The sequence below is a fragment of the Equus asinus genome, chromosome 22 (assembly GCF_041296235.1).
Source record: "Equus asinus isolate D_3611 breed Donkey chromosome 22, EquAss-T2T_v2, whole genome shotgun sequence".
Taxonomy (NCBI): Eukaryota; Metazoa; Chordata; class Mammalia; order Perissodactyla; family Equidae; genus Equus; species Equus asinus.
In genome coordinates, this window is record NC_091811.1 from 58,097,832 (window position 1) to 58,117,303 (window position 19,472).

The window sequence follows — 19,472 nt, forward strand, 5'->3', positions numbered from 1 at the left end:
CAGCTATTTTTAGGGCAGGTAAGAGCCTCTGACCAGCCCCTGCACAGTGCACAGTACTGATAGCTGTGCTGCCTTGAGCCTGTCATGGAGAGAAACCCAGTGTCTGGGCCTAGGGCTTCCTGAGTGCCTCCTTGCCCGGGTGAATGCCCCTGGGAAGGACTCCGGGAGTGCTGCCCCCAGCCCAATCCCCTGCCTGACAGCCACAGGTAAGAACACGGAAGGCATCCACAAGATGGAACTCAAAGCAAATTAATTTATAAAAAAAAAAAAAAAGAAAAGAAAAGAAAAAGAGAAAATTTACAGAAAACTTTTGAACAGAAGAAAGGTGCCAAGACGCAGAGGAAGAGAAACGTGGGGACATGAGGAACAAGGGGCCTGGTGGGGAGGGACCAGGAAGAATCGGTGGAGAGCCTGGTATCACATCTGCCTTCACATCAAGGATGAAGTGGAGACAGCTGGTGTGGGAGGCACTGGGATCCGGGGGGCAGAGCTGAGCTGCAAACTGGGGGTCGGTTACCCTCTCCCCTGCTGCCCGCCCCCCAATCCCAGGGAACCCCTAGCTACCAGTCAAGGTTCTGATGGTCTTGGTGGGAGAGCAAAGAGGTTGGGGGGATGACCCACCAAGCCCTAAGAAGGAGATGCTTAAGTGCTTTTTGAAAATTTCAGGGTTTTAAAACTTCCCATCCTCTTACAGCTCCCTCTCCACGTCTTCCAGGAGCCCAGGGCAGGGAGGAGGAGTGCCCTTTCTTCCTCTATCACCTACCACAGGAATCCCCCAAAATACGCTTCCCCACCAAATACACATACACTGACATCAACTACGCAGGTGACTTTTAAAAACACGAAACTGACATTCAGGGGGAAAGGGGTCATTGGCTGAGCTGGGTGGTCTACAACAGCGACACTGAGGAAGCAGCAGGAGAGAGCAGTAGGAATAAACTGGGGGTGAGGTGGCCGAGGGTCGGGAGTTGACTCAGTCACTAACAAGGGGCGGCAGGAGACAGACTCTGCACCTAGTCTATCCCCAGACCTCTCCCCAGAACCTGAATCCCCTTTCCTGAAACTCACTTCCTTCCTCCAAACAATGTAAAAGATGGATTTTTTAGGGGGTGGAGGGAGCTCCAATTGGCTTCGTTATCTCTCTACTTCCTTTTAAAGGGCTTAATTCTTTTTTATCCATAAAAAATGCAGTAGTTTTGAGGGGGTGCACCCTTAGAAGTGGTTAATTGGAACCTTGTATAAACACCTTCCCCCAGCCCTTCCTTTGAGGGCAGCACCCCCATCCCATCCTCTCTCCCAGACATTAGAAACATCTTTTAAACAGAAGTCCTTGAATAATCTGATATAAAAATGCACGCCTCTGACAGGCACGGTGGGGGCTTTGGAGGGGCAGGAGGAGCTTTCCTTACGTAGTGACGAACTCTCCAGGCTGGGGAAGGGCCCAGCGGTGGGGGGAGGGCTGTTCCTGGAACCTTGATCTCCATGGGGGGTGAGGGAGAGAGATGTCTGGCTGGCTCCTCACTGTGGAGGTGGCACAGGGGTGACCGTGCCTGGGCTAGGGGCCGTGGGGTCTGGAGGCAAGGGAGTGCCTGGGTCTGTGGAGAAAAGGAAGATGAATCAGCGGGAGCGAGCAGGAGGGCTCTGCACCCAGGTCACCAGACAAACAGAACCGGGCATGGCATGCAATGGGTGGGCAGATGAACGACGTACCCACAGCATACAACTTCCTTCTTCAACACCCTCCCCCACCTCACACTGGGAAAACTGACAAACCCCAGGTCCTCCTCCTGCCCCCAAAAGAACTCTCTAAATGGGGCATTTGAACGTGATGGGAACAAGCACAGGGGATGCCAATCATGCAAACGGGTAGCTGCTTTTCAAGTTTACAACTGAGCTGCTCTGTGCCACAGGACTCCTCCGTGACCCACCAGTGAAAGGCCCCAACGTCATCCCAGAGGTGGCAGCTGCCAGGCTGGGGAACGGTGGAGGACAGCCAGAGAGGCCCTTCCTCCTGTCTTCTAATTTTACCAGAGCGTTCAAAGAGGGTTGTGGAAGCTCTAGGTCCTGAGTCCTTCCCCACCTGCCCTCCCTCCCTGCATGTGGACCCCTCCCTCGCCCTTCTCCCCTCCAGGACCCTTCTCACCTGGCAGTGGGCTGGCACTGGGCAGGAGGTTGCCCTGAACAGCTGCCACAATGGCAGGGCTCTGGGCTGCGGCGGATCCGAGCCCCGGCCCGAGAGGCAAGGAAGATGGCATGGTGGTGGTCGCCGGCAGGTTAGGATGTAGAGGGTTCGCCATGGACACAGGCAGGTTAGGTGGGGGGAGAGTGCCCGGGGCGAACGGGAGATGGTGGTGATGCCCATGCAGGTTAGGAGGGGGAAGGTTAATACTGATGGAGTCGGCTAGACTACCAAATGGGATGATGGATGGAGCAGGAGGAGGAGGAGGAGGCGGCATGCCAAAAGGCAAACCCAAAGGAGCATTACCCGCCACGCCTGGGTGCCCGCTGCCTGGCACTGCCCCTGGCATCATTGAGGGAGGAGTTTGTTGGTTGGGGAACGGTGAGGGGCCTGGGAATAAAGAGGAGAGGTCAAGAAGGTTAGAGGCATAAAACCTCACTTACCAACTCACCTTCAGAGCAAGCATAACCCAGACACTCCTAGGCAGCAGCTTCCCTTTTCCTGACGCTAGGATAAGTGGTAAATCTTTGGACAAAATTCCAAAGATCTGGGTTTGAGGAGGGATCCCTGCTGGCTCAGGGATATAACAGAGGTGGGCCCATCTGTAGACACTGAGGCCGATCCTTATCTCCAGGCCTACCACGTATCCCCTTCGAGGGGAACTGGAACATTCACCTGCATCCCTCTGGTCAGCAAGAGTTCCAGAACCCATCACTTACCATGGGGTCCAGGGGGGGGTACCCCTGGTGGGACTGCCCCAGGCTGGGGGGCTCCAGCTGGTTGCTGCTGCTGTGGCCCTGCTGTTGACCCTGCCTGCCCAATCTGTTCAGAGGGGCCCAAGCTTCCAGGAGGGGCCCCACTGCCAGCAGGAGCAGGGGCCACAGAAGCTGGAGCCATGGCCAAGCCGTGGACTGTGGGTGGCCCAGCGGCGCCTGTAGGAGGGATAGGCTGGGAGCCTGGGGGCAAGGCTGGCGGTGGCTGCTGTTGCTGTTGGTGCATTTGTTGAAAGTGCTGCTGCCGGGCCCTCATCTCCGCATACTTCAGCTGCTCCATGTGGAAGGCTTGTCTGTCGGCCAGGAGCTGCTGTCTCTGATACTCCAGCTGCCAGTGCCAATTGAGTACTGTTACCCATGTTCAGAAGATCCCAAAGGCAAATGCCTGGCCCCCTGCTTTGTCTTCTGACAAACCCAGCCTCTCATTCTGGCAGGTCCCCAAATCTAAATCTTGTACTTGGACTTTCTCAATCTTCCCCTGCCCTCCCCTTGCGAATTCCCATGACCATGTCTTCTGGCTGCCGACATGGCTTCTCATTGCAAGGGAGTTAAGCAGTGGTAGCCCTTGTTCATTTCAGCTCCAAAGCTTTGAACTTGTCATTACTTTAGTTTGGAAAACTCTTCCAGTTTCTCTTGTCAATTCATGTTCTTTTCTTCCTTCAAAATTGGCTAAAAACTCACCATTCTTAGGAAGCCATCTGAGATCAACTCACTAGCCTCTGAGCTTTGGCCTTTCTTCTTTCTCTCTCAGGACTTATATACTTGATCTGAAATCTCTTAATTTGAATTTGTCCGCTACTTTAAGCATTAACTTCTTTTGATGTCTCCATATTATATATTTGATGTCTCCAGTTAAACTGTAGGTTCTCTGAAGGTAGGGTCCCTGTTTTCTATTTTTTTATATCTTCTCAAAGACAAAACGGTTCAACACCTTGTCCATCCCATCCCCTTGCCAAGTTCACCTGGGTCTGCAGCCCCTACCCTCTCAGCGTCCCTGAAACCTGTTCAATCACTCAACAAATATTCACTGAGACTCTAACAAGGGCCAAGCACTGTTCAAGGACCTGGAGATGCAACAATTGAAAAGCTGACTAGAATCTCTGCCCCTGGCGCTGACACTCTGTGGGACCTCAGTCTCCCGGCCTCACCTGTGGACCCCGTGTCCTCACCTGCCTGTGGCTGGCTTCTCCAGCCCTGGCCTGGGCTACTCCCCTCTGCTCTGAAGCCCCGTCAGTCTCAGGCTTTCTGCACTGCTGCATTCCCCCTCATCCTAAACTGAGGCATGGCTCAGAGTCAAGGTGGGCCCCGGGCTCTGCTGACCCCCTAGGCGAGGCTACTCACTGCTTCTCGCTCCCGGTCCATGATCGTCTCCAGTTCTTCAAAGTGCCGGAGTTTGATCTCCAACTTTTTCATTTGGGTCTCCACCAGCAGGGCCACCAGAGATTTGATCTTCCTTTCTTCAACAGCAGCCAAGTGCTAGGGAAGGAGAGGGAGGACGGCATGTCAGCGGGAGGACCCAGCTGAAGACACTCCAGGGCAGAGAAAGAGTGCAGGCTGGCAGGTTTTAAGAACTTGCTGTGGTCACAACCCAGAGAGCAGCTCTGGCTTCATATTTTTAAAAGAACAAGAAGAAAAAGAGAGAGGGGAAAGGAGAAGACAAGGAGAAATAATTAGAGGGTGAAAACAGGCCTGATGGTAAAGCTTAAAAAAGCCTGAAGAAAAGATGACCACCTCTCCTTTCAGGATCAAAAGGAGGCAGGCCAGCATTCTTTAAGGGATGAGCGAGGAAGGAGGTGAAGGGAGACTAGAGAAGGGAGCACCTTCTCCCCTGAGGGTCTCTGGGGTTGCTGGGCCTCACCTTGGCCTTCACGGCGGCAGCGGCCAGAGCTGCAGCGGCAGCAGTGGAGAGGTTGCCCTCGCCGATGTCCCGCTCCACCTTTGTCTTCCTCTCCCCCTCCGACTCCACCACGTCCTTCAGCACTTCCTCCTGCCCTTCCTTTGGCTCCTTCTCCTTCTCAGGGTCAACTGGGCCGGGAGAAGGGTTGGGTTAGCCCACAGCCTCACTTCTCTTTCCTGGACCCAACCACCACGTGAGGAGGCTCACCTATCGCGTCCCCGTCACTCTTTTCTGACTCCTTCTCGCCGTCGCCTTCTTTCCCTTTCTCTTCATCCTTCTTGGGAGCCTCGCTGGTTTTCTCCTTTGCTTCTTCCTCTACAGCCCCAACTCCTTCTCGGGGTTCCTGAAGTCCCAGTGAGAGAAAAGTAGAGACTATCAGGTGGCTGGTTCTCACACGAAGGGCCCACACAGCCAACTGAATTTACGCCTCTTACTTCGGGGTGATCTGGCTGCAAGAGAGCCCCATCCAGGCCCAGCCCTTGCTGCCTGAGCTGAACTATGCCAGCTCCCCCCTCACCAAGTGCCAGCCTGGCCCTCCAGCCTCCCAGCCCAGCTCCATCCCGCTATACCTTGGGCTCCTTCTTCTCCTCTGTGGCCTGGCCCTCTGCCCGTGCCTCGTCAGTCCCGCTCTCCTCTGGGCCCGTGGGAAGAGGAAACGGGAAATGTCTGATACAGAATCTGTCTCTACAACACTTTCCAACAGCCCCTTCTCCTAGCCAGAATCTCAGTGACAGGGCCAGCAGGGAGCCAGAGTCCCTAAGGTATAGTTCTGGGGAAAATAAAAACCCCACCAATCCTCTCCGCTCATGTGCTCTGAGGCCAACTCCAGGTAGGGATGGTACAGGGCGGCCTGGTGGCTTTGGCTCTTGGCGACAGGGGAGAAATGTGGGAAGCTGCTAGGCCCTACCGATCCGCTCAGGCTCATCAGAGGTGGTTCCTGCAATGCCACTGCTTTCCAGGCCGAAGGCTGGGTCCGCCTTGCCCGTCACTTTGGCTGCTTCTTCCACCTTCCGAACATGGGCCTCCACCAAAGCTGTGGGTACCTCTTCCTTCATTTTGGAGAACTCTTCTGCAAGATCCAGAGAGGATGAGGCTGGGAGTGGGGCAGGAAGGCAGTCCTGGCTTTCCCTGTGAAAGCTTCCTCATGAGCCCATCTCTTCATCTAGACCAGCAGGGGGCTACACAGGTTACTGAGCTGATACCCGCAGCAGACAAGCCAGGGGGGCAGCCAAATTTGAGAGGGTTTCAAGGCCTGAGTAACCAGCCCTTCAAATGCAAACTAAGGCCAGGACCCCTCCACATTACCTAGGGCAGACTTCGCAGCAGCAGAGGCAACTCGAGGATCGACGACAGAGGCCAGGAAGGCAACAGTGCTCATAACAGGGTTGCCTGACTGACTGAAGGGGATGGGCTGGTAGGCCAGGGGCCCCAGGGAGGCCTCTGAGTCCTCCAGGTACGGATCTTCGATGGGAAGACGAAGAAAATGCAAGATGCACTCGTCCTGGGTGCGGCTTCCCACATGCTCCGACACTTTGTTCCAGTCATCTTTGTACATTTCCAGTGCCTGGTGGTGGGGGTGGAGACACAACTTCACTTACTTAGTCACTTTCCTGGCAGGTCAATTCCCCCAGCCTACTAAGGGTAGCTGGCTTTAAAGCTCTCTGGGTTGTGGTATTTGTGTACTCTGCTGGGTCCAAGGGGAATCTCCAAGTAGCACTAAGAAAGGATATGGCATTAACGAAATGGCCCAAATCCCTGGCCTGGAGCTGGTCCCTGAGGCAGGTACGATGGGCATCGGGAAGGTGCAACTGGGGCAAGACCACGCTTTCCCCACTCACAAGGGCGGTGGCATGCCGGCCACTTTCGCTTTCGTAGAACTCTCCTTTCCTGGCCCCAATTACCTCCAGGAGCAGCAGGGTCTCCTGTTCTGTCCACTCTCGAGTGGCGCTGGCTGCAGCCTTGCTCTGCAGGGGAAACACAGGTGGGTCAGAGGAGCCTGTGGCCTCTGAGGAGCGAAAAGTGCTCCACCCCTGAAGTCAGCCCACACCTCATACCTTGGAGGGGACGTTCTTCTTCGTGTACATGTCTGTGCGCAGCCCAAAGTTCTGCATGTCTGTTGGTTTCTCTTTGCCTTTGTCAGGGAAGTTGAGCATTTGCTGGGAAGCAGAGGTCTGCTATTTGTGGAGGGGAAAGAAAGAGGTGAGTACGAGTGACCGCCGGAGCCGGGGGCAGACAGAGAGAGAAAACAGACAGAAGGAGCTTCCTTCCCAACGCCAGGGACACCCCTGAGCGGGACTTCCTCCCTTCCTGCTGTGGCTCCTCTGCTCTCACGTCTCTTCTTCCCGGGCAGGGGCCCCCGAATAAAGGGGCAAATAAGAAGCCCAGCGGGGTCTACACCCCACCTACCAGCTCTGGCTTGCCCTTAGCCGTCTCTGGCACCAGGTCATCCAGCTCTTTGCCCTTTCGCCCAGCCTTGGTATCAGCATCAACCTGGCGGCCCTGGGGGACAGAGCTTGGCGTCATGGAGGCTGGGCAAGAAATGACCAGGCCAAGGCCCTGGAAGCCTCAAGACCAAATGCTGGGCGGCCCGCCAGCTCTGGGGGCACTCATGCCACTGTTGCGTGTCCCCCTTAATGATTAATCAGATCTCTAGTTGGCATGATATCCATTTGTATTCAGATATATCTTTACAGGTTCTCTTAGGAGCTGGACAATTAGGTTCTAATCCTAGATTTGGTACTCTGTGACCTTGGGCAAGCCACATAACCTTTCTCCTCTTAATTTTTGTAATGTATGAAATGGAAGTGGAAAAAAAAATGAAAGTGATAATAATTATGAGGCAAAAATGAAAAAATGCTGGAAATGTGACAAAGTTAAAAAATCTCATGCAACTTAATTTTAAGAATTTTTCTCTATCTGCTCCGTCCCCTACATTCGCCTGTCTGCTCCTTACGGACAAGAAGCATCTCTTCCCCCTCAGCAAGTCCTCACAGTCTTATGTACAGAGGCTGAGAGAGGGTACTAAACACACGGGGTTGATTCTTGTGGCCCTTTGCATCCCATGGAAAAGTAAGAAGCCTCAAAACACTCCTGAACCATTACCCTAAAAAACCAGAAAAAGAAAAGTCCAAAGAAGCCCAATTTTACCCAACCCCTCCCTGTCCCCATAGCCCCTCACCCTACCTGTGGGGTCTTGGGCTGCAGAGGCACCAGCCCTGATGGTGTGTCCGCCAAGACGTGGAAGTGAGAGGTGGGTGGAGGCCCCATTGGGGTTGGTCGACTCTCAGCATCCACCTGGTAGTTAATAAGACCCCACTGTTCTAGGAAGGCATGGACCCTGTGAGAAGAGAGGCAGACACAGGGTTACCTGGGACAGCCAGCAAGGTGCACAAGATGCCTCTTCTCTGCTCATTCTACTCCCTGGGAAATCCCATCTACTCTCACCACTAAATGCCAGTGACACCCAAGTCCTCATCTCTGGCCTGGATCTCTCTCCACACCCGCCCACCTACTTAGCATCTCTTCCTTGAGCTAGCAAAATCGAACCAGGATCCCTCAACTACAGATGTGCTCTTTCTCCTTTCTTCCACACTTGAGAGAACGCCACTGCATTCCCTCATGTCACTCATACCCCGAACCTGAACTTCCCCTTTCTCTAGGGGAGTTTTCCCCTGCTTGTTCCCTACGCTCCTTGCTGGCATCTCTACTTCGGCCAAGAAACATCTGTGGGCAGACATCCCCACATACCCGCCTCCCCTCAGCTGCAAGACCCACCTCATGATGGCACAGACATCACCCGCCAGGTTCCTGCGGCAGGCGGTGGAGGTGAGATACTCTTGGGGGTTCAGCCGGTAAGTGTCAATCATGAAGTTCCGATAGGCCAGGTAGCTTAGAAGAGAGAGAGAGAGGGAGAGAGATGAACAAGGAGAGGAAAAAAATGAACGTCTGTTGAAGGCTGAAGGGTAGGAAAAATGATAAAAGAGCTAATGATGCCTCCTGTGCAACAAAGAAAAGAGTGGATCATTTGACTCAATAAACAATGCAGGTCTCTTATGTGCTAGACTCAAGGGCTTCAAACATTCCTTATGTTATCCTTGATGGGGTTTTTAGTTAAACGAATGATTTCCTCAGCTGTACTTGGGGATGTTTCACCCAACTTTTGAACAAGGAATCTAAAGGTAAGAAAAGGTGCCCTTATTTTCAAACACAGATGATAACGGGAAGTCCTGATCCACGAATCCAATTAGTCAGCATGACAGGGTATAAGAATATATGTTTAAGGCAGAAAGATCTAAGTTCAAATCCTGGTTCTACTGTGACGTCTTTGGGCAAATTACTCAAATTTTTTGAATCTCAATTTCCTCATCTATAAAATGGAGTGTCTGCTGAGGATTAAGAAGGTGCGGAAAGATCCAGTACAGCACCAGGCACAGTGTGGGAGCTCAAAAAATGGCAGCCGTTGCGTGGTAGAGTGTAAAGGCTGAGACCATGAGCCAGAGGGAAGGATTCAAATCCTGGTTTTACTACTTACTAGCTATGCGACCTTAAGCAAGTGACTTAACCCCTGTGGACCTCAGTTTCCTAACCAGTCCACTGGAGACACCAGGACCCACCTCTAACGCTGAGGTGAAGACTAGATCCGTCAATGTATGTAGGACCCGGGGTAGTGCCTGGGAGATAGGAAGCTCTCAATAAATGTGGGCAATTCTCATCGTTTACTATTTTATACCAAAAGAGCAAAGTGTAGACAGTTCTAGTTCCAACCCTGCCTGCAGATCATGTTCAACTTGTGTCACCTGGTCACTACTTCCTTTTCCTCTGGCGATTGCCAAGCTTTTTCTCACACACTGCTTTCCCCAGGAAGAAGAGGAGGAGAGACCCCTACCAGGCTACTGGAGAGGAAACATGATGGGGAGAGAAGATGCCCCAGAGAGGGGAAACTGAAGAACAGCTGGGAAGCAATCTTGCTCAGCTCTCGGGGGGCCTGGCCTCATGACGATATCTATCCTGGAGTATCCCTAACCATAGAAGATGGCCAAGTCCTATCCAAAGATTTGGCCTGAGGCAACACCTTGAAGGAGACGAAGATTTCTGAGCCCCAAGGCCACACTTTACATAACATTTCTCCCCAGAGAGCCCTCTCCATCCCTCAATTCACGGTCTTGGGTCTTCATAATTCCTCCTCTGGTTGTCCTATCAAAACTTACTCCCAGGGACCAGCCTGGTAATAGCCATTTACATTTCAGTCAAAGCTATTACTTTTGCTGGGGGTATCTGCATTTTAAACATCAGCAGTTATAGATTGGAAGGCTCAGTACCCTGTTAAAAGAACTGGAGGAACTGGAGCAGGTTCTTGTTTTGCACAGAAGAGCAAGCTTCATATCACCCCCGGGCAAATCCTAGAGAGTATGCCACTGTGGTCACAGTGCTGGGCTGGGGCCGCCTGTGGGCAAAAATCATGTCTTTGGGAAGCCTCCCACAGTGCCCAGCTCATGGAAGGAGCTCAAGAAATCTTTGCTAAACTGGATGTTGCTGGATCAGGAAAGGTGAATGGGGACAAAAGGGTGGGAAAGAGAATCATGAGCTGGGATTTGCTTACATTTCTGGGGTCTTGGACTTGTTCTTGCCGTTGAAGAACTCGGGGAGAGCCCTCCGCTCAATGGCATGAACACTGAAAGAGAAGCCAGAGTGGATTCAGAAGGCGCTGGTGAGAGATGGGGCCCCAAAGAGAGGAAAGCCTAGATGTGGGGTGGGCAAACAGCTGGATACAGCTATAAGACTCAAAGAGACCAGGAGCTCCCCTAAAACTGAAGTGTACCCTGGTCTATCTGGCTGAGGAAGAAATAACTCATTTGAAGGCAGAAGGAGGACAACACATTGATCCCTGGGGGCAGAGAAAGAAGGATTCAGTGAGAAGCTGGAGCCACAGTACCTATTATAGTCAAACCAGGCAGCGTAGCTGGGGATGATGATGTGGTGGGTCTGCTCAGTCACGTTGTCCTCGTGAAGGTCTGGATTCTTGGTCTGCTCCCCCTTGTTCCCCGTACTGTTCTCATCCTCATCCTACAAGCAGGGAGGTTGCTGGACACTTAGCATTCCCACTTTGCCCCTAGCAACCCTCTGCCTCTTCCACACCCAAGGAATGTGGGCACTAAAGATGGATATGGGAACGAACAGTTATGAACCCCAGGACTCAAAAGGTCAGAGTTTTGAGCAATAGCTAGAATTAGTCTAGGGCAGGAACAGTCTGGACAGTAGAAAGTTCTGGGTAGAAGGAACTTTATAATCACAAATCAGAATCACATAGAGAGGTAGGGCCTCTCTAAACTGGCTCCACCTTGCCCGTGGTCTCCATGCTTTCATCCTCCTGTTCATCTGAAAGAGAGAGACAGCAAGATAGAAGGCTGGAACCTCTTGGGGGCCCAGAGAAGAATGCTTTCTGAGAAGCCCCAGGAGGCTGGGGTAAGGTGGCAGCTGACCCTCCAGAGCAGGGCCCTGCCTGCCTCGCCCAGGGGCTCCCTGCCTTACCCAGGTCAGTCATGGTGCCTCCTTTGACTGGGGCTGACTCGGAGTCCTTCTTAGTGTTGACTGCCAGAAGAGAGAGCCATTTTATCAGACAGGTTCTGCCTAAATCAAGCCCTCACCTCTCCACTGTTAACAGTTCTAGAGATCTTACTTTCTCCCAAAACTTTCTCCATCTGGTCACAAAATGCAGTAACTTCCTCTAGTCACAATTATTCTAGGCCTTGAAACTCACTTGCCACTTTCCCCTCTTCTCCAATCAAAACTTTAACTTTTTTCCTACAAAGAAGCATCTCTGTGTACATTCATAAATCATTCTTCTCGGTGCCAGCCCCGTGGCCAAGTGGTTAAGTTTATGTGCTCCACTTCAGCGGTCCAGGGTTTCTCCGGTTCGGATCCTGGGCGCAGACATGACACTGCTCATCAAGCCATGCTGAGGCAGCATCCCACATGCCACAACTAGAGGCACTCACAACTAAAACTATACAACTACGTACCAGGGGAAAAATAAAATCTTAAAAAAAAAAAATCATTCTTCTCTTTGACAGGCCCTATTTCTATCCATGTGTCCAGAAACTCTTAATGGACTGAGACAGAGTCAGACCAAATCACTCTCTAGAGGAGTGGTTGGATCTTAAACATTTTTGAGAGCAGAGGACATTTTCTTCAACTGAATTCATACACGAAAGCTCAGAAGTAAACACAGATAGAGAGGAGAGCTGCTCTGATTGATGAGGGGGTGAAGCCAGAACTCCTCTCTCTCAGTGGTCTCCCTAACCCCACTCCTGAGACACACTCCTGGATATCTGGGGCTGGTCTATGCATCACAGATTGTAAACCAGTGTTGGAGAGCAGTGGTCTCCAAAGCGGGGCTCTCACATAAGGGTGCAAAGCTGGTCCACGGGAACATAGGCACAGGGTATCAGAACTTCTCGTTATGTTTGTTTTTCGATCTTATCTTTTACACTTTTTCATTTTTAGATAATGTTTGCATGTGTTTTATAATGTTCCTAAAGTAGTGGTAAATAGTACATATATATAATTTGTGCTCAAATATATTTCACTGAGGGGGTGCGTGATCAAAAACAGTTTGGAGACAATTACTGTCAGGCGCCAAGCACAGTCCACACTCAGATTTGGATGTGAAGTTAGAGGACTGTCCGTGGTGATGAAAATCATTTCAATAACCAGCTAAACTGAAAGGCAAGACCTGGGGCTGGGCCTGGCCCATACCTGTCTTGGGCAGTGTCACCTCTTCCACGTTGGGGACCGGTGAGGGCTCATCCATGTCCTTTGTCAGGTCTTCTTGCTCCTCTTCTCGGTGGCCACGTTTTGACTTAGTGTAAGGTGTTGAGGGACTGGGAAGGAAAGAGAGGGAAAGAGAACTCAGTCATCCTTGGACATGGAGTCCTTGAAAGTTGAGGTTCACAGGAAGGGAAGCAAGAGAGAATCCCAAGGGCACAGCTAAGCGAAAACAGAAACCAATCACTCACAGAGTAAGGGGAAGGGACAAACGCTTCTCCTTTGGAGATTAAGCTCCTTTTGAGTTTACTAGTGGCCGGGACTAGAACTAACAACCGGCAGCTAAAGAAGACCTCCCCATCCTCCCTCTCAGAACACCTGCAGGTCAGAGCCGTGCTTCTGAGAAGGACGTGTCTTTCCTTCCTTCAACATGGTGTGGAAAGAACGGCGAAGGTGGGGGCAGGTTAGGGGCTCACATACCCTTTCTTAGCATTTTTCTTCTTAGCTTCTGGGGTCGGTGAAGGAGACGGGGAGCGCTTCCTCTTCTTATAGTTTCCCCCCTTCTTGTCCCGTCGATCTGAATCTGGGCTGTTCACCTGCACGTTGGAGAATTGGGACAAATGTCAACCAACAATCTCCAGTGAAAACTTGTTCTGAGACTTATCCTAAGGGGTCCGAGGAGAAAGAAGAGGAATTTTCACCTCATCTGTCAATGTCTTGGCTGAAATCTTCTTTCGGCGGGAGACAGGGTTTTTGTCATCATTTACTTCGTAGTCTTCCTCATTCATCCATTCGTTGAAGGTGTCTGTGTCCAGGATCCACTTTGCATGCACCTAAAGTACAATGGCAGACTGTGCTGGAGAGAATCCTGGAAGCCACAGCTCTGTCTGGGGACCCTCAAGAGAAAAGCCCAAAGGCACAGGAGCCTCTGCTTTACCTGCACAGAGTGGTCTGGTCCTGGCACTCTTCTTGGGGGGGGAGGGAACAGGAAAAGCTCACCTTCCTAGGTTTCTCAGGAGTTGGAGCATCTTCAACAGATGCTTCAATTTCACTGGCTGGAATCCAGGTGTCGTAACTGACAAGGGAAATTGAGCAGGAAGCAGAATCAATGGGATGGAGTAGTGGACAAGAAAAGTGCAAATCATCTACCTTTTCTATGTACAAAAAGTACTGGGTTGTTGGGTTATCTTTTGGTATGATTATTTTTCCAATTGATATTAGGGTTCTTTTCACTATAAAATAATAAAATTATAAAACATTTCAAAAATAGAAAAAGCAAGACAAGAATCACCCTAACCCAACTATTTGTGACATTCAGTACATATTTCTTCCCAGTAATGTTTTTCTGTACAATTTTGTTTTTACATAATTGCAATGATACTAGATGTTACTTCACATCCTACTTTTGCATTTAATATTCATCTACAAATTATCCATGTTATTTCTATCAGTTTGAAGGCTGCATAATAGCCCACTGAGGAGATACACAAATTTGCTGAGACATTTTCCCACTATTAGACATTTAAATTGTTTCTAACATTTACTTATCAAATATTATACTTGAATAACCATTTCACACTTAAAGCCCCAATCCTTTCAGGCTAAGCCTCATCCACTAAGTCCAAACCTCCACCAAGACTGAGGATTAACATAATAGATGGGAGGGGAAATTAACAGACCTAAAAATAACCCCAAAGAGTGCCTTCTTGTTGTGCTAGATGTCCTAGGGCTTCTCAGTCTGGCTCTTGGTCTTAAACCTGTTCCAGAAACCCGTCCTCACCTGTCAGGATAGTAGCCCCAGTGCAGAAGAACCTGCTTATCTCTTTTCATGACTGGTCGTACCCATTCCTCTGGGGATAGAGACAGAGCGGGGAGAAATATAAGCTAAAGGGGTACACAAAAAATAACTCTGTACACAAGTGCTGCTGCAGTAGGGGACCTGGAAATAGGAATGTAAGAAGTAGGAGGATTAAGGGTTGAAAGGCGAGAGGAGCCCAGGCACCGCAGTGGATCTGAGCTGTCCTCTATCTCCTAGTCTAAGCCATCCAGTGCAGTGACCAGGACAACCCAGGTCTCACCTTCTTCCAGGTTCCCTGGGACAGGATACACAACATGGGAGGCATTGTTCTTGTCCTCAGTGACGGTTCCCTGGATGGCATAAGGAGAAGCAGGTATATATGGTCCCTTTGAATTACTCACGCATGTAAATAAACCAAAAGAAGATTTTTTTTTTTTGAGGAAAATTAGCCCTGAGCTAACATCTGCTGCCAATCCTCCTCTTTTTGCTGAGGAAGACTGGCCCTGAGCTAACATCCGTGCCCATCTTCCTCCACTTTCTATGTGGGACGCCCACCACAGCATGGTGTGCCAAGCAGTGCCATGTCCACACCCGGGATCCGAACCGGCAAACCCTGGGCCGCCAAGAAGCGGAACGTGTACACTTAACTGCTGTGCCACCGGGCCGGCCCCCAAAAGAAGATTTAATCACAGATCTGCCTTCCTAATCATATTTTGTTTGGAATGGCATTAAAGTTAGTTTGCATTCTCTAAGTACACATCATCTGAGTGGCAGAGGGAAATAGCTGGGATTGTACTAACAACGGAGAAAAGAATTAAAAACTGCCAAATCAAAGAATTAAAAATTGCTGCAGATAATCCTCTCAATAGATAATCTACATGGGAAACGTAAAGTGGACTGCAAGTCCCTAGCAATGACATCTGCTTGTTATTACAGTTTCCAAAGAGCAAAGATTTCATTTCTCTGAAATCAGACAATCTCTAGTTCAGTGGAAGCAGATGCTTCTTGCCCCCAGGCCAGTGCAGTCTCCAGGGACAGTGATCCAAACCCATCACGACTGGGAAACAGAGAAAGAGAGGCTCGAGGCTTTAACTCCAGTCTTTTTCGAAGTAGGCAGAGCCACCTCTGCAGTCGAAAACATGGCATTTCAGGGTGCTTCTTATATGGGAAAGAGCAGGAAAAGAGTCATGGAGTTTCTGAAACCTCTCCTGACCCATCCACTCACCTGGTGTCTCTTGATAATGTCCTTTAATTTCCCTAGCAGTTTGGGTTCAATTTCTGGGCAAAGGAAAATGTTAGGTCGCGACAGGCAGTTATTCTGTGGGGAGAAGAAACAGATGGGATGAGATTATGGGGAAGGTGTGCTTTGGATTCTCACTGAGGGAAGGGAGATGGATGGGGGAGGTTCTTGACTATTACCTGCACCAAGGACTTCTCAATGGTCATGAACATTTCCACATTGCGGTCCATGCGCGATGGGTTCTGGAAATCGTAACGCCGCCTTGTGAAGAGGCAATAATCTAGTGAGTGGTTTAGCTCAGGTCTGGGGATGAGGTTATGGTATGTGACTTTTTAATACGGGAAATTAGGAGGCAATCTTGCTCTCTGCGATTGCCAAAATCACCTGGGATCTGGGGCTCACTAATCTCAACTCCATGAATCACTTTGTACTTAGTCCAAAAGGACAAATAAAAGTTTGAGATGCCAACTGACAAATCCTGTTTCCTCTAGACTACACACACAGATGCATGCACACATACTCACTCACTCTTGGAGACTATTTTGGCTCAGAGTCCCAGCCATTTTTCTGACCTAGCAAGTCAGGCCTACTGACCTAGCGAAGTAAGAGACTCGCAAGAATGTCTACCTATGTGCTCCCACTCCAGAAAGACCCCAGGGAATCATAAAGGGGGGATTTCCTCTAAACTAAATGTAAGAGGCATAGAGAGTAGGCATCTCACCATCCCTGGTCACTCTTGAATTTGTAGGCAGCTGCAAGTATGTGGCACAGGGACCCTCCTGCTTTGAAATCTAGGAAACATTTGATCTACAAAATTGAGACAGGGAAGAAGTATGTGAGAGTTACACCCTAAATTCTCTTATTACTTAACAATCCTTTCACAAAATCCCATGCTGAACTGATCTCCCTCTCAAAGCTAGAATTCTTTAACCCCTGTGCCATTGTACCATGTGGCCTGGAAGAGAGGAGAGAAAGAAACCAATACTCACAAAGCCCCACCTTGCGCCAAGCACTCTACTGGGTTACCTCATTAACCAGTACAGAAACCTACAAGGTAGGTATATTAATCCCAACCGGAGAAGAACGAACCAAGACTCAAAAGGTTTGAATGGCTTGCCCAAGATCACAGAGATATCAAGTGGCAGAGCCAGGATTTGAATACAGGCCTGTGCAAATCCAAATCGCATACCCTTTTAAGCACGCCATGAGCCTTTCACGTACAGAGCTCAGACTCTCTGAGATAACCTGTTGCACAAAGTATTACTAAGACAACGCGGATGGTAAACTGGGGAATAGGCCAAGCCAGTAATGCCCTGCCAGGAATAGGGATGGTAGGAAATGAGCCAAATCTCAAAAACTATGAAATTTACAAAAGCCCCTCCCTCTCCACTTGGGTGGATTGGCCCCCTTGCTTTTGTACTCACCGGCAGTTTAGTGAGCGGTGCATTGCTGACATGTTTGCCAAAAACTTCCTCCTGAAACTGTAGCAACTGTACAACCAGGCTAGACAAGGACTTATTGGTGGGTGGTTCAGCTTGTATATACTGGGAGACAGAGGAAGGAGAGAAACACAGACCCTAGATAAATTGTCTACCATTTCCCTTATTCCTTCCTCGGGAGCTCTGGGAACATCTGGGGCAGAGAAAATAGTGTCTTCTTCTTCCACATGTCTAGTCTCTAAAGGAAAATGGCAGAAGGGAGGCCCCAAATGCCCCTCACCAGGAAGTTGAAATTCTGCTGCCCCCAGCCTAACGGGTCAGCGTTGGGACTGCTTCCTGAAACGGGAGGTGCAGGACCCTGATCTCTCTAGCCAACAGCACTGAGGGTTATGAAATTGTGAAGGTTCATGGAGTTCAGGCAATGGAAGCAACAGTTTCAAGGCTCTAAGTGAGACAACAGTGTATTTCCTGAGGTAACTTTGTGGAAGGTCAAGATTCTCCTGTAATGTAGCCTAGTAAGAAAGGTACAAGGAAGTGAGTAGGGCAAACAGACTGAGAGTGAGCTTGTGCATTCTGCTTCAGCTAGGACCCGGCACAGGTGTCTTCCTGGGCACCCCCCTCACCCAAGGAAGGACCAGCTACTACCCAGCCTTGTGGCCAAGAGCAAGACAACATCTATCCTTTCAGAGGAAACTATATCTGAGACAAGTAACCCTGGGCTTCTTAGACATTTCCATATTATGCTACCCAGCATCCCAGCCTTCTGTTCTAATTTAAAACTGAGTCAGGAGGCTAACTTTCTCTTTACCTTTTGACCCTGTTTCCTCAACCCTAATCACAGAGAAGAGTGCTCCTCTCAGCGGGAGGTGGAAAGAGATCCTTGAAGGAAAAGGTACATGACAAAGAGCTAGGAGCTTGAAAGCTGAACCAGGTCACAGGCTGTCAATCCCCCCAGGGCCAGAGACTAAGCCCCTAGACAGATCTCCTTTCCAAAATGTCAAAGGTAGAAGCCTGGGAACCAGAGCCTCACGCTGGGATACAGACAAGGCACAGACCCAGCAGCTGTTTGTCAGGATCCTGACACCCAGAGAGACCTCCGAGAACAGGGCTAGGCTCATAACCAGGATCAGAGGGGCGTTCTCCTCAAACACCCGTCACACTCCTGACAGGCTGCAAAGCTGAGCAGGAAGAACTGGGGAGCTGAAGGAAAGCCAGAAAAAGAGCCCCTAACTGGGGGGTGGTAGAAGGGACAGAGGCAGACCCTTTCCAGAGAAAAACGCTGTGTATAAATGTTCCTTTCAACGAGGCCTAAAGACAAAGACAGCACCAGGAAGAGCTTTGGTAGAAAAGACAGGTAACGTGTCTTGAACGCTTTGTTCACTACCTGGTTATCTCCAGTTATGGGGTGGGGGCTAAAGATATAAAGCGTGTCCTAGCCTCTGAACCCCAAAGCCAAGGCAATGCAAGGCCAGGTGGCGGGGTGACTTCATTGTGAGGCTGAGGACTGGTTTAAGAAGGAGTTGCTGCCTAGCAACTCTTGTACCCTGGCTCCCAAAGAGGTTTCGTTGCCCCTTGGATGGACGTGGGGGACGGGCGGCAGAGACAGGTGATCCCAGGGTGGGGGCCTCTTTCAGGCTGATGAGCAGCCAAGGGCCTGCTCTGTGGCTGTTTACCCGCCGGCTTTCATCATCTCTCTCCGAACATACACAAAGCACCAGGGAGGCCTCAGCCCTGCTGGTACCTGGCTCCGCGGGGAGCTCCGGCGGGCACGGCGGCGGGCACGCTCGGAGGGGGAGGGGGACGCCCATTCGGCACCCCGGCCACCCCCGGCCTCTCTCCCGGAAAAGCCCGGAAGGCCAGGGCTCCGGGGAGGGTGGGCTGCTGGCACCGGGACCCGAGGGGGCAGGAGAGAAAATCAGGGGCAGAGGGCGCAGCGGCGGGGGCGGGGGCTGCGATCGGAGCCGGCGGGGGGCGGCGGGAGCGGGGGAGGGGCGCGGGGCCGCTCCGGAGGCCGCGGGGGAGGGGCCGCGGGCCGCCGAGGTGGGCAGGAGCCGGGGGCTTCGGGGCCGCGGCCCTTTGTCCCGCCCCCGGGCCCGCGCGGCCCTGCCCGCGTACCTTCTTGTAGTTCTTGCCGAGCCAGAGCCGCACGTTGTCGAACTGGGTCACGGTGTCCGCGGCCTCGTAGTACTTCACGTTGGGGCCGCCGTCCTTCTTCCGCACCGCCATCTTCTCGGGCTCGGGCCGCCGCCGCCGCCCGCCCCGCTCAGCTCAGCTCCCGCCTCCTCCGCCTCCTCCTCCGCCCGCCTCCCGCCGCCTCCCGCCGCCGCGGCCGCCGCCTCCCGCCGCCTGGGCCGGCCCCGGCCCGCGCAGCGCCCCCTGCCG

At 51.3% G+C, this 19,472-nt stretch overlaps 1 protein-coding gene across 15 annotated transcripts; it reads right to left on the reverse strand.

Annotated features, from left to right (window-relative positions):
* Nucleotides 1-1,327: 1,327 nt before the first annotated feature.
* Nucleotides 1,328-19,429, reverse strand: SMARCC2 (SWI/SNF related BAF chromatin remodeling complex subunit C2). Of its 15 annotated transcripts, none has more exons than XM_070494640.1 (30): nt 19,206-19,429; nt 17,076-17,195; nt 16,373-16,458; nt 15,831-15,912; nt 15,637-15,729; nt 14,692-14,761; nt 14,394-14,463; nt 13,613-13,688; nt 13,315-13,446; nt 13,094-13,209; nt 12,605-12,729; nt 11,378-11,437; nt 11,187-11,224; nt 10,782-10,912; nt 10,449-10,520; nt 8,624-8,737; nt 8,033-8,186; nt 7,256-7,348; nt 6,904-7,020; nt 6,751-6,813; nt 6,155-6,413; nt 5,757-5,918; nt 5,419-5,483; nt 5,057-5,192; nt 4,811-4,977; nt 4,294-4,428; nt 2,899-3,280; nt 2,486-2,569; nt 2,144-2,209; nt 1,328-1,595 (listed from the first exon to the last, which is right to left on the reverse strand). In XM_070494640.1, the coding sequence occupies exons 1-30, from the start codon at nt 19,314-19,316 to the stop codon at nt 1,519-1,521; spliced, it is 3,456 nt and encodes a 1,151-aa protein (XP_070350741.1). In that variant the 5' UTR covers nt 19,317-19,429; the 3' UTR covers nt 1,328-1,518. The 15 variants fall into 15 exon arrangements, 14 of the variants coding, with proteins under 14 accessions (XP_070350741.1, XP_070350740.1, XP_070350745.1 ...); XM_070494639.1 differs by having other exon boundaries at nt 6,904-7,023; XM_070494644.1 differs by lacking the exon at nt 7,256-7,348 and having other exon boundaries at nt 6,904-7,023.
* Between the last annotated feature and the right edge of the window lie 43 nt (nt 19,430-19,472).

Bases quoted from the DNA above. Each gene is read 5' to 3' on its own strand.
- SMARCC2 (XM_070494635.1), bottom strand. From the start codon at position 19,316: ATGGCGGTGCGGAAGAAGGACGGCGGCCCCAACGTGAAGTACTACGAG. The intron at 15,913-16,372 runs GTGAGATGCCTA...CCTCTTCACAAG, and splicing joins TTCAAGAGTGACCAGGGATG to GCGGCGTTACGATTTCCAGA. The intron at 5,484-5,756 runs GTAGGGCCTAGC...CCACGGGCCCAG, and splicing joins TGATGAGCCTGAGCGGATCG to AGGAGAGCGGGACTGACGAG.